At 43.8% G+C, this 14,491-nt stretch overlaps 1 protein-coding gene across 5 annotated transcripts in view; it reads right to left on the bottom strand.

The window, feature by feature from the left end:
* The window catches only part of MTUS1 (microtubule associated tumor suppressor 1), a 92,530-nt gene that overhangs the window by 14,143 nt on the left and 63,896 nt on the right, over positions 1-14,491 (bottom strand). For all 5 annotated transcript variants that reach the window (XM_009883911.1, XM_009883914.1, XM_009883913.1 and 2 more), the window contains one exon: positions 3,782-3,848. In XM_009883911.1, the coding sequence (XP_009882213.1) occupies positions 3,782-3,848 (67 nt within the window). The remainder of the gene's footprint in view (positions 1-3,781; positions 3,849-14,491) is intronic.

Raw genomic sequence — 14,491 nt, 5'->3', positions numbered from 1 at the left:
AAATTAATTTAGAGGAGCAGTTTCGTACCTCTGAAGAAATACGCAGCTCTTGCAATTTCTGCTTACGTAATTAAGCAGGTGAGCAGAAATAATTTACGCACTAGCTCGCATCTTAATAAGAAGGGAAACAGGTGCCAAACAGCACAATCCGTACCTGCCCCAGGCTCCCGTTTACATTCAAACCACAAAGTTTAGCCTTCGTGGCTGGAGATTTTAAGGAATCCCAAGTTCAGAACCCAACTGTTAATGAATTTGAACTCCTCTGGAAAAGCCCATCCCCAAACACACCATCACCACTAATCCTCGCAGGCCTTTCCAGCTGCCCAGATCAGAAGGCAGTGTGTGGTAACCGTCCCCCCACCCCGGTCTGCCCAGCCAAGGGCAGGTTCTGGGATCCTGACACCTATTTAAATCATTAAACAAGAAAAAAAAAAAAGGGTTTTGGTAGAAAGGGTCATACAGAATAACCAAGCAAAACGGACAGTTTGACAGCAAGCCAATTTGGTTATGCAAGGTAACTCGGGGAGCTTGGGAGCACGCACAATTAAACTTCAAGGCAAGAAACCAAGGAGTCCAAAGTGTGCAGGGTGGAAGCTGCAGGAGACTCCACGTTCCTCTCAAACTCAGCAACACGCAGGGACCAGACTACACCCAGCTGGGCACACCGGGGTCCTCCCCCTCGACTGCCCCTTCCCAAACTGCAAACCAACCAGCATTAAGAACACGGCAGCTGGGACTCCACAAAACACGTGCACACGTCCACGTGGCCAAAATTAGAGTCAAACTGTACTTCACTTTCTGAGCCAACCTATGCCTAGGACCCTACTGTGAATCAACTCGCCATACTTACATCAAAACAGCCTACAGAAATCTTAAGTTTGGCTATATCCATTTAACAGTGGCAACAGAAAGCTGATTAGCAGGTGTGTATTTAAACAGATTATTTTCAGCTAAAGCTACTGTTGCTTTTCTCACACCTTGTCAACAAATGAGGTCTGGCTGGCTTTATTTATTTTTTTTTTACCTTCTCTTTTTTAAAAAAAATCATTTTAAAGCTTGATAGAATTGAAGACCTGTGTAGTTATTAATTTCTGTGATTAAATCCACTCCCTTTCCATCCTGAGAAGTACAGACAGGGTAGATGCGTGACAGTGTCGAGACAAAGGAACTGCAGGAAGATAAATGCTTCACTGAAACCATGGCCTAGAAAAGCTTAGAGGGGACTGAGCCTGAGGCTGCCATTCAGATGCTCCTGTGGAGGGGAACGGCTGACGGCCCGGTCCAGCAGCACACCGGCCAGCATCCCTTCCGACAGCTCTGTGTGCTCAGGCATCACTCATCCATCAGGCTCAGTTACATGTCAAGTTGTTTTTTCTAGTTATCGACCTACTGAATGGCATATTCTTGCAGTGGGAGTTCCACATATGAGCTCAGCAGGCAGCTAATCAAAGCAGGAAGGTAACAAGTTTACGGGAAGCTCATTTAAGAGTGAGACACCCTTAGAAAGAACTAAGCTTTCAAAAAAAAAAAAAACCACCACACAAAAACAACACACCACACCAAACCAAAAAACCCCACCAAACTACCACCACAAAAAGTGGTAATGGACAAAAGTTCTAGCTAGCTTTTGGTCTGCCCATCCAAGCTGAATTTTCCCTTTCCTGGTAAGTGGCAAACATAGAATGGAGGTTGATAACAGAAAAATAATATTGCAGGTACATGGAAGAATAGAGACTGTCTTGCTGTGACAGCAACCCTTCTGAAGTTATTTCCATGATAAAGTAAATAAATGGGTTTGCCCAGAAAGTTACATGTATGTACATAAAAAAATAAATAAATCTTACTTACAATATTTAAAACACAACTTTGTAGGAATGCAAGCAGCCCATTTCCACACTGAAACTCTAGTTTCGTTGTTGTCGCTTTAGGGTGACAGAAGTGCCAGTGGCAGCTGATGGGAGACACAACCCTCCACCTTGTTGCTCCTTCCCCTTTCTCCACTCCGGCACCAGCGCTCCTCCAGCCACACGCTGAGCCAGGCCTGGCAGCTTTGGCAAAACAGCACTTGAAGCCACTAGTTTTCAACTGGCGGAGGTCCCAGCACAGCTGCCTGGGCAGCAGCACCAGCACAAGGCAGGACAGGGGGACACGGAGGCAGAGGGTCAGGCTCTCTCAAAGCAGCCCCGGCTGAGACCTGCCTGAAACAACTGCAAAACTGCAATCCAGGTGCTGCGTCGGTAGGAAGGCTAAAAGCTGCAGCCCAACAGATGCCAGACTGCACCAAGCTCGAGAAAAGCCTCAGCTTTTTAGTACTATGCTTCCAAGAAAGAAGATGCTACACATTTCTGCAGTGTCTTCGGTACTCTCATCTATTTAGGCTGCAAGGCATTCTCTGCTTCTGATATTCCCCATTCACACATTTGCAGTTTTATGCAGCATCAAATAAAGGTCCCAGAAAGCTGCATTTTAAGATAGAACGGTTTGGGTTGGAAGAGACCTTAAAGATCATCCAGTTCCAACCCCCTGCCCTGGGCAGGGACACCTCCCACCAGCCCAGGTTGCTCCAAGCCCCATCCAACCTGGCCTTGAACACCTCCAGGGCTGGGGCAGCCACAGCTTCTCTGGGCAACCTGGGCCAGTGCCTCACCACCCTCAGAGTGAAAAATTTCTTCCTAATATCTAATCTAAATCTCCCCTCTTCCAAACTGAAGCCATTACACCTCATCCTATCACTATATGTCCTTGTAAACCCTCTAAACTGGACGACAGTAATAGTGACAAGAGGAGCAGCTTCGCTCTGTTGCTTCAGCTGGGGAACGGGGAGAGCCCTCCCTCCCCACCACGCTCCCAGCTCGGACTCACTGCCAGGGAACGCCTGCCTTGATTAATCAGTGCTAAAAAGTAAATCTGAACATTAAATGCACCACCTGCATGTAACAAGAGCTACATTCACACTCAAGTTTGGCTGAGACAATACCCAACTTCCAAAGCATGTGAAAATAAACATTTCAATAATAAGTGACGTATCTGAAACTGCTCCACACATTTTACTTCTGCTTTCAAAGCTTTTTTCTTTTTTAAAGGGGCTTCACCGTAACAGAACTGTGCTTTTATAAAACGCTAGCTTCACTTTCAAGTGCTCTCATTGTCAATCCAATGACATTTTGGGCTCCACAAGATGATTCTGCTTTGAATTCAAATCAGTTATATGAAGTTACCATTATATGCAATTAAATCAAGCTTCAAAGTTGGCAAAACCAGCCCCTGCACATTATAGCTCCATTTCACATTATAGCTGTCCACTAGGATGAGTTCAAAGATTTAATCCCATTAGCCTGATTGCATTTCCTTCTGCTCACTTTACACTCACTCACCTACACGCCACTAAGGCAAAAAGCAGATTTTGCGCAGTATATTTTACAGGTTTATAGATTTTTGCCAGCAAGTCTCTAGAAGACAGCGTACAAATAAACTCGGGGCCAAACAGAAGTATATATATACTGTCAGCCAGCCTCCCATTTTTAAGAAAGTGAGTGCTTTGGTCACCAGACGCATGTTTTGCGAGGAGGCCCCGCTAGGCGCAGTCACATCAGTGCCAGGAATTCGGTGAACCTGGGGTCACGCTGTCAGGGCTCCAGAGAAATGCAGCGATTAAAGCATCCCAGCAGAATCCAGTCAGGGAATTAAATGCCTGCCATTACAACACCGGGGCATCTGTCTTTCCACAGATCTGTTTTGCTGCATTTCTGTTCTCATGAAGAATACAAAAATCAATACTTACCTAGTTCTCCACGAAGGTTAACTAGTTCTTGAGATAACTCTTTACGCTGCTTCAGTGCTTCCTCCCTCTGCAGAGGAAAGAAAAAAACAACAAACAAACCCAAACATTTAGTTCCTAGTGATCTGAGCAGGGCACCTTCCAATAATTAACTTACATGTGTTCTGTAGCAAAACAAGAGGCAGGAGCAAGAAGCCAAGATATGAATCATTTAGGATAACAGTTCTGCTGTTACAAAATACACAGATGTTCTTCTGTTGTTAAGGAAGTTATACTTTAAAACAAAGAATAGGGTTTTTTACCAGGATAACACTGCAATTAAAATCCTACTTTGCAGCAATTAATTATATATTTTATGATGGGTGTAGCAACACAAGCCTCCAGAACAAATCAACTAATAGCTGTCAAGGGCACAAAAGTACAGTATATACGCGAAAGAGGCATGCATTAAATATTTATCTTGAGCTTACTCAAACACAAACCCAAAGACTTTGCTAAATGCTCAGTCTTCCTTGAAGAAAAGGCACAGCCCTGCACAAAGTTGAATACAACCCACCCCACAGATCACAGTTCTTAAGACAGATTGATGTTCCTTATACTGAGAGAATCGTAACCCATCTACACTCGCAACAAGCAGCAGCGCCCACCTCCCCGCTCTGCCCAGCGGCTGGCCCCTCTGCCCCGGGCCGAGCCGCTCCAGGGCTCGGTGACCGGCACCTCGCACCCATGGCCACCGTGCCGAGGGGACAAGGTCCAGGCTTCCCACTGCCAAGACGCTTTTCACCTTGCTCCCGACCAGCTCCCTGCGAAACAAATCCTAATTACCCTTGCTGCAGCGCACTGAGAATAGAGGCAGAGTTTGCTGCTCGAGCAGCCCATCTTCCAGCTCCGGCGGCCCCCCGGCACTCATCGGTGACACGCAGGTGGTGGCACCACCAGCCAGGCTGGGCTGGTGTGGCCGAGCCGTGACGCTGGACCTTGCCTCTCCCCAGGTTATCCGACTTCCGCGCCGATCGCTCCCGACAGCGGCAGATACTGCAGCTTCTGCAATTGGCACAAGCAGCCAGCGATCGCTTAAAGCCACAGCCCTTCTTTTATGAAAGGCGAGCCCCAGACACGAGACCGATCGATCTCCGCTCGCTCCAACGGCAGCCAGGACTGCGAAAGGGAACGCTGCCCTCCTCTGCGGATGTCGGAGCTTATTTTTAGCCTTATTTTCAGGCTTGCGAGACGCTGCTTTCACACTTACATTTGTTGATGCACAAACAAGCAGCGGGAGGCCTGAGCTGAATGGGAGAGCCACAGCCAGAGCAGCTTTGCTGCTGTCAATGCCCAGGGTCGTGCTCACAGCCCCTGTGCGCGGCAGAGAGCTTGAAACTCTCTGCATCCTTCTCCTTCAGCCAGGATACGTTGAGGGGAGGGGCAAATAAGTAAAAAAATAATGCACTGGCCCCCCCAAAAAAAATCACTTTGATTTTTTCCATTAGCTGCTACACACCTGAGCACAGTCGATGAGTTTGGCAGTGGCAGGGCCGCACCTGCACCTTGGGAACACATCTTCCCCTGGGGAAAACCTCACCTTTACAGCAGGTTCCCCCTTTGCCCCCCGTCACTCCTGCCACAGCCTGAGCCCAGCTATCGGCAGCACTCGCCCACCAGGTCACCCCTTTAAGAGCACCGCGTCCTGGAGGTGGGGAATACCCACTGCATGCCTGCAGGACAAGTAAAGCAGTAAAATACACCATTCTTAAGGAAAAAAAAATAGAGGGAATGAGCACCCAGAAACCGGTCGTGTATTAAGGTCTGACACAAGACTAATCAAAATGAGTAATTTTTATGCTATGCACTCTCATCTGCTGCAAGTTATAGGAAATTATTCTGCAGCTGAAAAGGCTGGTTAGAAGAAAGGGCCGCCCCTTTATTAGAAATATTTGTATTTTTGACCTTGCATGGGAAAGATCCCCTTTTAATCACTCCACTTTAAGCAGTCTTAACAGTTATTTGGACACTGACACAGTGGTAAGGGTATTAAGTAGCCGTGTTGGAGTTTTACATTAAGCACTTAGAAGCTTTTTGCAGTGACAGTGGGCAAAGATTGAAACCCACGCCTCGCCCTGCAGGGTAAATTCTCAGGAGAGCAGAGCGCTGGGTTATTGCAAGGGCCGGCCCTGCTCTTCCCCGCTGCCCTGCGCAGGGAGGAGAGATGAGTCAGCTCCTCTTCAGCGCCAGTTCCCGCTACGGACACAGCAGCCGCCGATGAAAACGTGAATGCTGCAGTGAGTTATCTGAGCCCCATCCTCGCACGCTGAGGCACAACCACGTAGTGGATTTGCAAGCAAGTTAAACTACCAAAGCACTTCTATTTCCACGCTGCAGGCTCCTGATGGGATTTTCCAAAGCTTTTCCAGCACCCGTGGTCCATTACTAAATTAGTTTATAAACTCACTTAGGAGATTTATTATTTTTTAATGTGCCTCCTCCCGTTGGTTTGCATATTTATCCTTTATTCTAATTCTCAGTCATCCTTGACCCTGACTGCTTCCAGCCCCCTCTGTTACTAAAACATCTCAAACCTTCCCCCCTCAGCCCCGTGGCTGGACCACACTGCAGGCCCTTTGGGAACACTAAGAGTTTTGGTCAGTGTTTCCAGAAGGCCTGCTTCATAGTCCACCCATTTTGTATGTGTCTCTACCTAAAACAATTTGATGAGAAAAGGACATACGAGATCAGAATATACTAAAGACTGACAGCGGTTGGGACTAAAAACCCAAACCAAAATAAAACAACACTGCCTCCTAATTTATTTTTGCAAAAATGTTTCTTGCTTTCTGCTGCTCTTAAGCCCTTTTGCTTTTTACTGGTGCTGTTTAACCTTGCGCCTCAACCTCCCGCTTGTCCGTTCATAGTTTTGCAAATCAAGAAATCCAGACAGACTTGTATCACCAGCTCCTGTTAAAGGATATATTCAGAAAAAGCTAGCCATAGAGACTGCCAGCCTAAAATAACAAGAAGAAGTTGCTCATATGGTTAAGAAGTCACATGAAATAGTTTGACTAACTAGCAGTTAATTTAGCACACTTTTATCTAAGTTCCGCGAGAACTGAAGCTCCGGGTACAGGGGCCTCCCCAAGAAAACATGGAAGTTTCCAAGACCTGAAATCTAAATGTAGTGAAATACCAAAGGCCACTTGAATAATCCAGTAAAGGCCATCTTCAGTGTTTAAATTAAAGACAGGTAGGGATGCACTTTGGGATGGAATATTGAGCAATCTTCCAGTTCATGCTTCACAAGCTTCTAGTTGAAAAATCACTATCAGAAATTGAAAGAGAAGACTCGTGGGAAGACAAAGGATTGAGCAATTTTGGCCTTGTTCATTTATCCATGTAAGTCTGGCAATAGGGATCATCCTCGCTTAGTTGTCAGACTCAAGGAGGGTCTTCATACCAATTTAAAGCTGTTTCTCACACAATATGTGAGTTTACGCCAAGATCACGTAGGATTACTGGGTACCTACTTTTCTTATTTCCAAGGAATCTATTGTAGGTGCATAAGAAATACAGTTGTGCTTTAGCCAAAACATTCCCCTTACCTTAAAGAAGGAAGATGTAGGGAGGAATGAGAACAGAGTTTGGGGATAAAAGGTTTGCCACAGGCAGTATCGGGGCGGTGCACCTCTACTATTGGATGCTACAAAAAAGAGTTATCAGCATAAAGAAAGAGACTTGGACATTTCTTGTCCTGTGAAAGATTAGGCAGTTAGAAATCCTTCACACATTTTGAAATTTTTGACAAGTGAGTTCAGGGGGATGTGTACCCCATAGCAAGGACACTTGGGAAGGTGAGGTATACCCCACTACAACTGGATAGGAAAAAAAAAAAAAAAGGGTCCAAGGTAGGGGGTTAGAGAACAGGACAATTTCAAGATGTCAAAAATGTCCCAGTCAGGAATGGAATAAATTACAAAATTTGTCATTCCTGTTTGTGTTACTGGCAGTTACACAGCCCAGTTACAGGCTTAAGAGTATTCTTCCTGGCAACCAGCTATTTTGCTACAACTTGAGATTCAAACAGACCAGCTTAGGGTCATTTTAAATACAAGTGAGGGTGGGTGAAGATGTACCAACATCTGGAACAGTTTCCATCACTCTGCTTTAAAAGCAGGAAGCTCAACAGAAGTCCACATCCCAGAATGTACAAAAAAGGTATTTATACCAAGCACACAAGCAACCAGCCTTCCTGGCTATGTACCTATACCAAATCTTCATGTGAGAAAGACAAGATACCTCCAAGAGTTCAGGTTATGAGCAGTTCTCAAGCTGGAATGGGCAGGTATTCCGCAAGCATCCCACAGCTCCTTTCGCAGATCCCAAATCCAGAAGCATGCAGTTTTATGGCAAACTGGCAATTCTTTATTTCTTTGAGAGGATGTGCAACCAGCCGGCCTAACCCTTTCAGGTTTGCCAGCGCAGTCCTGCTGCTGGCCAGGTGAGGTGGCCCTAGTGTTGGAGCCCCATGCTTTGCCTGCAGGTCAAGGCTTTGAGAGCCACAGGTAGCCTGGCCAAAAAAAACGTATTCACCTTGTGCAAGTTTTTCCTCCGTGTTAAAGAGCTACAACTCCTTCAACAGCTATGCGTGTCCAAATAAGCTAACATCTGGTAGTAATTATCCACACATCACAGTTCACATTTTAAACAACCACACTCCTTCTGGAAACAAAACACGTACTCTTTTGGAGTTGTACTAAAGAAAGATGAATTCCCAAGAACCACTACTGAAAAGTTCACATTTATATGGGCGGGTTGTTTGTTTGTGGTTGGTTTTTTTTTTTTAATTTCAAACAGCTATGTCACACCAGTATCTATGTGATAAGCTACCTATCACAGTTGCCCAGTCTACCCCATGCAATGTATCACCTCCTCCAGGAACTATGTGGCATTTCAAACTTCTTAGCAAGCTTCTGTCATTCACCAAAACCCTCTCACTTAATTTTTCATCCTCAGATTAATGTTTCCAGATCTTCCTCAAAGGTGTACTCATGCAAAGCCTTATACCTCCTATCCATTAACAGGTTCAGAAGAAGCATTATGCATTGCCCAAACCAAAAACCTGCAAAGCGCTAGTACATCGCGAAGGAACAGACACAACCTACTTCTAGATCCTGAAATATCCCAGGGAATCAGGTCATGTCGTGGGACTTTTCCCATGACACAAACATATAGCGACCATACTGAAACATTCCCCTCTTAATGCTGGGATGCGACACCGTCCCTGCCCAGGGAAGGTGGCGAAAGGCTGAGATGATGCTGGTACCAGGCACTCCCGGCACGCAGGCGGGCAGCAACTGTACTTGCCACAGGCAGGACTGGCAGGTGGAAACATCTCTGAGCTGGAAGGCTGTACATCAGCCTTCTCGTCTTATCAGCAATATGCTTTGTAAACAAGTCAGTTCAAGAGTCAAAACTTAAAGGAGAACATTAACTGTTAAATAGAAAAACATTACGATGCTTTTTTTAAAAAGCATTTTATTAGACCAGACCAAATAAAATGTGTTCAGAGCACATAAAACAAATTCAACAGCGCAGCAAAGAAGGGAAGCACTTAAATGTGTTTTACTGTCATATACAGTGCCAAATTAATTTTATTCTGGGAAAGGAAAGCCTGTTCTTTAAAGCCATTTTCTGTCAAACCACAAGTACTTACTCCTAAAATCAAACCAAGAGAAACACTGAACATCTTAAAAACATAATAATAAGTTATAGTTATTTGCAAGTACTTCTGTAATGTGTGCTTAGACCTTACAGAAGATGAAAAGAGCATAATTTCAGTATTTTTTTTCATACTGGTACAATCTCAGCTGTCAACAGATTCCAATATAGGATGAATCTCTGTCATCCAAGGAGATATTCCTCTTATGGACAAAGCACTAGAACCTGGAGTCTACTCCATCCTTGTGCTGCACCAGGCATGAAAAGATGAGCAGCATCACTGGCTGTGATGTAGAAACTGAGTCACATCTTTGCATAAACTCCAGTCACTCATGTGTCATCAGCTACAGCCTGGAGGTAATTATGAAGGGGTAACAAAAGGGCCCTTCATATCCGCTTTGCAGTATGACACTTGCTTTGATTATTTTGGCCCTTATACTACAGTATTTCTACTGATCCTTGTTCCTTCTTTGCTGACAAAACCCAATCCTCTAAATAAATCTTCTAATTAGAAGTCAGCAATTTTAGAAATAATATTTTTTTAAAACTCACCTGCCCCCTACCCCGCTTAAAAACCCCATGAAATGCCATTTCTTTCACATCACTCAGATGCAAAAGCAAGCTAAAGAAATGAGCCAAGGAAGTGGCACAACAAACCAGATTTACACCCTCTGCTCCATGTATATTTTTGAAAGGAGCAGCGGACTATTACTGCAATAAAGTGAAAATGTCATTAACCATCTCAAATCAATAAATACACGGTGAGATGACTACTTCCGAGTTACTCTTGGCCTTGTTAGTGTTATGCATTACCTTCTTACCAAAGGAAATAAAGCAATCGGTTTTCAGCTTGACTTATTACTTCAAATAGAATTCAATTAAGCCTCAAGAATACAAAGATTATGTGATTAGCTGACAGAGACTCACTGTAGTTTCTAATATTTTACTTCTCTCCTTTGCTAGGTACATTTATGGAGCATCAGATGGTTATTCCCTGACATTTAGTATGTGAAACACTAGAGCAGAGAACCAGCCAAACAGGATTCCTGTGAGTCACTACCTATTTAACATGGATCGTATCCTTACAGGCTCTTTATGCTTTTACAAGCTTTACATGGGATCTTAGGCTCATATGGGATCTTTGTTTTCCCAATTAGAAGCGATATCCACCTTCCTGTAATAGCTTTACAAAGTTAGGGCCAGATGCAGTAATATGGGCTATTTAACTTCACTTCTCTGTAACGGCCTGTTTTATACTTTACGGGATTTCTGAACTCCAATATTAGTTTTCACATGTTACACAGAATGACCCCTTCCTTCCCTGTAAAACTTTATCTCATTAAAAAAAATTACCCATAGTACTTACTTATTTCTCAGTATTTTCTAAAGTTTTTGTCTCAGTTCATTTCATCCAAGTATGACACAGTCCCCATCAGATACCATGCAGCTTTGGCAAGTTACAGTGTCACAACTTCTCCCATCTATAAAATGATAATTATGTTTCTAAAGTTCTTTGAAATGTTAGAATATGAGATCATATGCTTAAGCACAATATCACAGTATTTTCTTTATGTCATTCCATTTTTAAGGCTGTTGAGAATTTCATCTGAAAAGGAAGTACAAAACAAAAGAGGGAAACAAGGAGTAAAGATGTTATTTTCTTTCTTCTACTAACTGCTCCCTTTAATTTTGATTTTATAATAGATACACCCAGTTTGCTGCTGTCATTAATTCTGCATCATCTTGAAAAAAAAAAAAAAAGAAATAACAAGGTAGTAATGAGAACTTCTTCATGGAAAGCACCACTGGTTGCCTGAAACACATAGCTTGTTTCAGCCAAAGGTGTCTTTTCTCAAGACACCTTTTGCCGGGAGTAGCTACAGGACAGGACTCCTGATTCTCTCCAGCCATAACCCATTCTGAATACCCAGATGTACCCAATAAATTGCTTAACTGAGGCATCTTCTAAAAAGTTATTTCCACCAGAGCCTAGTTTCACAGTAATTAATGGATTAAAATCTTTCTCTGGGTGTTAGAGCTCACAAATCTTCAAGCTGTTGCCAAAAATATTCTTATGCATCAGCAGTCATGTGTTACAGGGACCTTGAGCATCATTTAAGCTTCCTTGCTTTCCAACAGCTACCTGTCAGGTGCCAACTGCTACAGCCCAGCTTTGCCTGGCTGGGAGAAGCTATTGTGTTAGGACTCAAATACTCTCCTTTATGAACAGAAAATACTGAATTTCTTAAATTCAAGATACTATCTTTTGGCTTCTGTTCTAAGTGGTTTTGTTTTAAATCTAAACCCCCAAAATTATCTAAATTAAATATCCTTATTCTCTCTTGTAAAAAGTTATGTCTCTATTTTGGGAAGCCAGATTTAAAGAGCAGAAGTATACTTTGGATGAAAAATCCTAATGAGAACCGGCCAAGTTTGACGTTAGATTCTAGAAAATCAGAACTATAAATTTAACTCAAAGACAACTGCTCTAAACAATAGGCCTGCCAATACATTTTGGATTTATAGGCCAGAAATATGACTGCTCCCAAACTCTTCCTTCCACTATAAATGGTTTTGGGTTTAGCGATGCAAACCACCTGCTGCTTAAGCAAGATATGCGTTTCTCATTTGATAAATATTTTCTGCTGAACTTCCACAAAGGCCAGGACAATTTTTTCTGATGCATGTGTCCATGTATTCCAAGATGGAAAACAACTCTTTGAAGTGTGAAGAAGTTCCCAAGAAAACAAGCACCTCGACTCTTACAGTCATTCACACTAGCAGGAAATGCCAGTTACAGAAGCTCAGGTACTAATGGTTAATTTCTATTTCCACCCAGAAATACTGCAGCCAGAGAATTTCTAGCACATTACTTATGTTGCTTCCCGTGTCACATCCACAATTAGTGGTATCCACATATTATCGTCAAGGCTCTGTAGCCTCTCAAATGGCATTTCCCTCTATGAAGGAAACTTCTTGAATATGTCACCACAGTCATTTCCAAGTCTGAACTGTAAATACCAGTCTTCCTGTAACCATACCAAGAGAAGCACCAACAGTGAAATCTGGTTTCTGCTCACCTCTGTAGCTCCCTGTGGCACAGACACAAATCTGAAGCTCATTTCTACAGCAGAATCTCTTGAGAGCTCTCAAAACACTTAGATTCATTTATTAAACTAGAAGAACAGAAATGGGTGTTTAACAATTAAACATTTTACCATCTAGTTTTTTTAAACAGCCTGGGTAGTTCTGAATGTGGCAATTTAGGCACTAAAATGAGAGGATGAAAAGGCAGTATTTGTCAATTCACTTTGCACAGTCACAAAGCCATTCAAGTCACTCTAACAATATATTGCCTTTTCACTCGAAAGCTAAGTCTCCCTTGAACAGTCAAAACCAGATTTAAAACCAAGCTAGTATTGTGCTGCTAAAAGAAACAGCTTCTGCCCCCAAAGATCTAAGAGTTTACGTACAGCAGTGAGTTAGAGGTTCAAACTCCCCAGCTCACGCCGCCCCGCAGGGCCAGCAGCCCTGAGGCAGGGGAAGGGGCTGAGCACCCCTCAGGAGGAGAGAAGTAGATGCACACGCAGGAGTCCCCATGGCCTCAGGCTCATGAGCTTCTGATGTACTTTTGCGGAGCATCACAAAAACAATCTGAGTTTGGGATTTTCCTTCCCAAGGGAACATCTGGCTCCTACCCATGGCTGCAGACCTCCTGGGCCATGTTCCCACCCCACCCCAACCCCAGTGGACCTTCACTCCCACTGCTTCCCACAGTGAACCACTGTGTGGGACATAGCCATAACATTTTGGGTATGGACAGACCTATAAAACTAGACCCATAATCATTTCTTTTTCTTCCTGACTAGATGCCTGAACTGGCTCCTCAAGGCCAGACAAGCACCAGCCCGTGCAGACATGAGGGCAAGGGAAGAGAGGGCAGGGCTGCAGGAGTGCCAGCCACGGCTTGACTTACCACAGACATGGCTAAACCACAGATTTAAAGCCTCTGTGAACGCATCTGTTACTGAAGGGACAAGAAATAAATTCAAAATTAATATGCAAAATGAATACCAGGGGAAGTTAAAAGATCAACTCAAATGCAGCGGTGCAAGTTTCAGAGCTTAATGCAGTTAACAGAAGATGGCTTTCCTTGGCACATCACGCACTTATTGTAAATGGCTGATTTCACCATTTCCTCTGTACTACCACTTTTCCTTTCTCGTTTGAACTTAAAAAAAACAGGAAAATAGTTATGAAGTCACAGGAATTACCCAGGGATCAGGGGGAGCGCAGTAGTCTAGAAAGACTAAGCTTGCTTTTGTGATTAGCCCGCAGTTTGACACACGTTTTAACACTGCTAATGCACATACAGCTGTCTAACGACAGAAAAAAAACCTCACTACAGCACAACGTTCTCACCAGCCACACTGTTTATTGCCATCGAGTACTCTGGATGCCAAGAGGGTTGCCATCTGGTATTAAAACAGTACAACAGTAGCTCCCGCGAGGTCGAAATTGGGTTTTTAGGATTTTAAAATTCAGAAGACTCTTGGTAAAGATAGTTAAGCACAGAAATCCCCTGGACAAACCCTGACAGCTCAAGTGAGAAGGTATTATTAGAGCCAGGTGTTAATATTGACAGCTCCAAGATAACACTTGCAACAAACAGGTTTGAGCTCAGGTAGTTTTGGGAGAGATTCCGGCTGGGCTAGAAAGAGCACAGCAGCATTGCTCAATCTCGTTTAACCCTTTGGCAGCAGCCTCGCAGCTTCACACCAGGTGGACTGGCCACATTTTTGACAGAAGCCCTGGCCAGCAAGCCCCGGTTTTGTTTGCAGCTATCCCATTTCAAAAAGAGCTCATAAGAAGCAACTTTTAAACTTTTGTGCAGAAATGCATTGAGGACATCTTGGAAAAAGAAAAAAAAAAGCTTTCTGTGATTCTGGGAGTTGCATGCTGAATCAACCTCCTGCGGAGAGAGACCAGCACCAGAGGAGTCCAGAG

Source organism: Charadrius vociferus, unplaced genomic scaffold, assembly GCF_000708025.1.
Source record: "Charadrius vociferus isolate BGI_N301 unplaced genomic scaffold, ASM70802v2 scaffold514, whole genome shotgun sequence".
Classification (NCBI taxonomy): Eukaryota; Metazoa; Chordata; class Aves; order Charadriiformes; family Charadriidae; genus Charadrius; species Charadrius vociferus.
The sequence above is the reverse complement of the archived record's forward strand: the minus strand, read 5'-3'. Positions and strand labels throughout refer to the sequence as shown.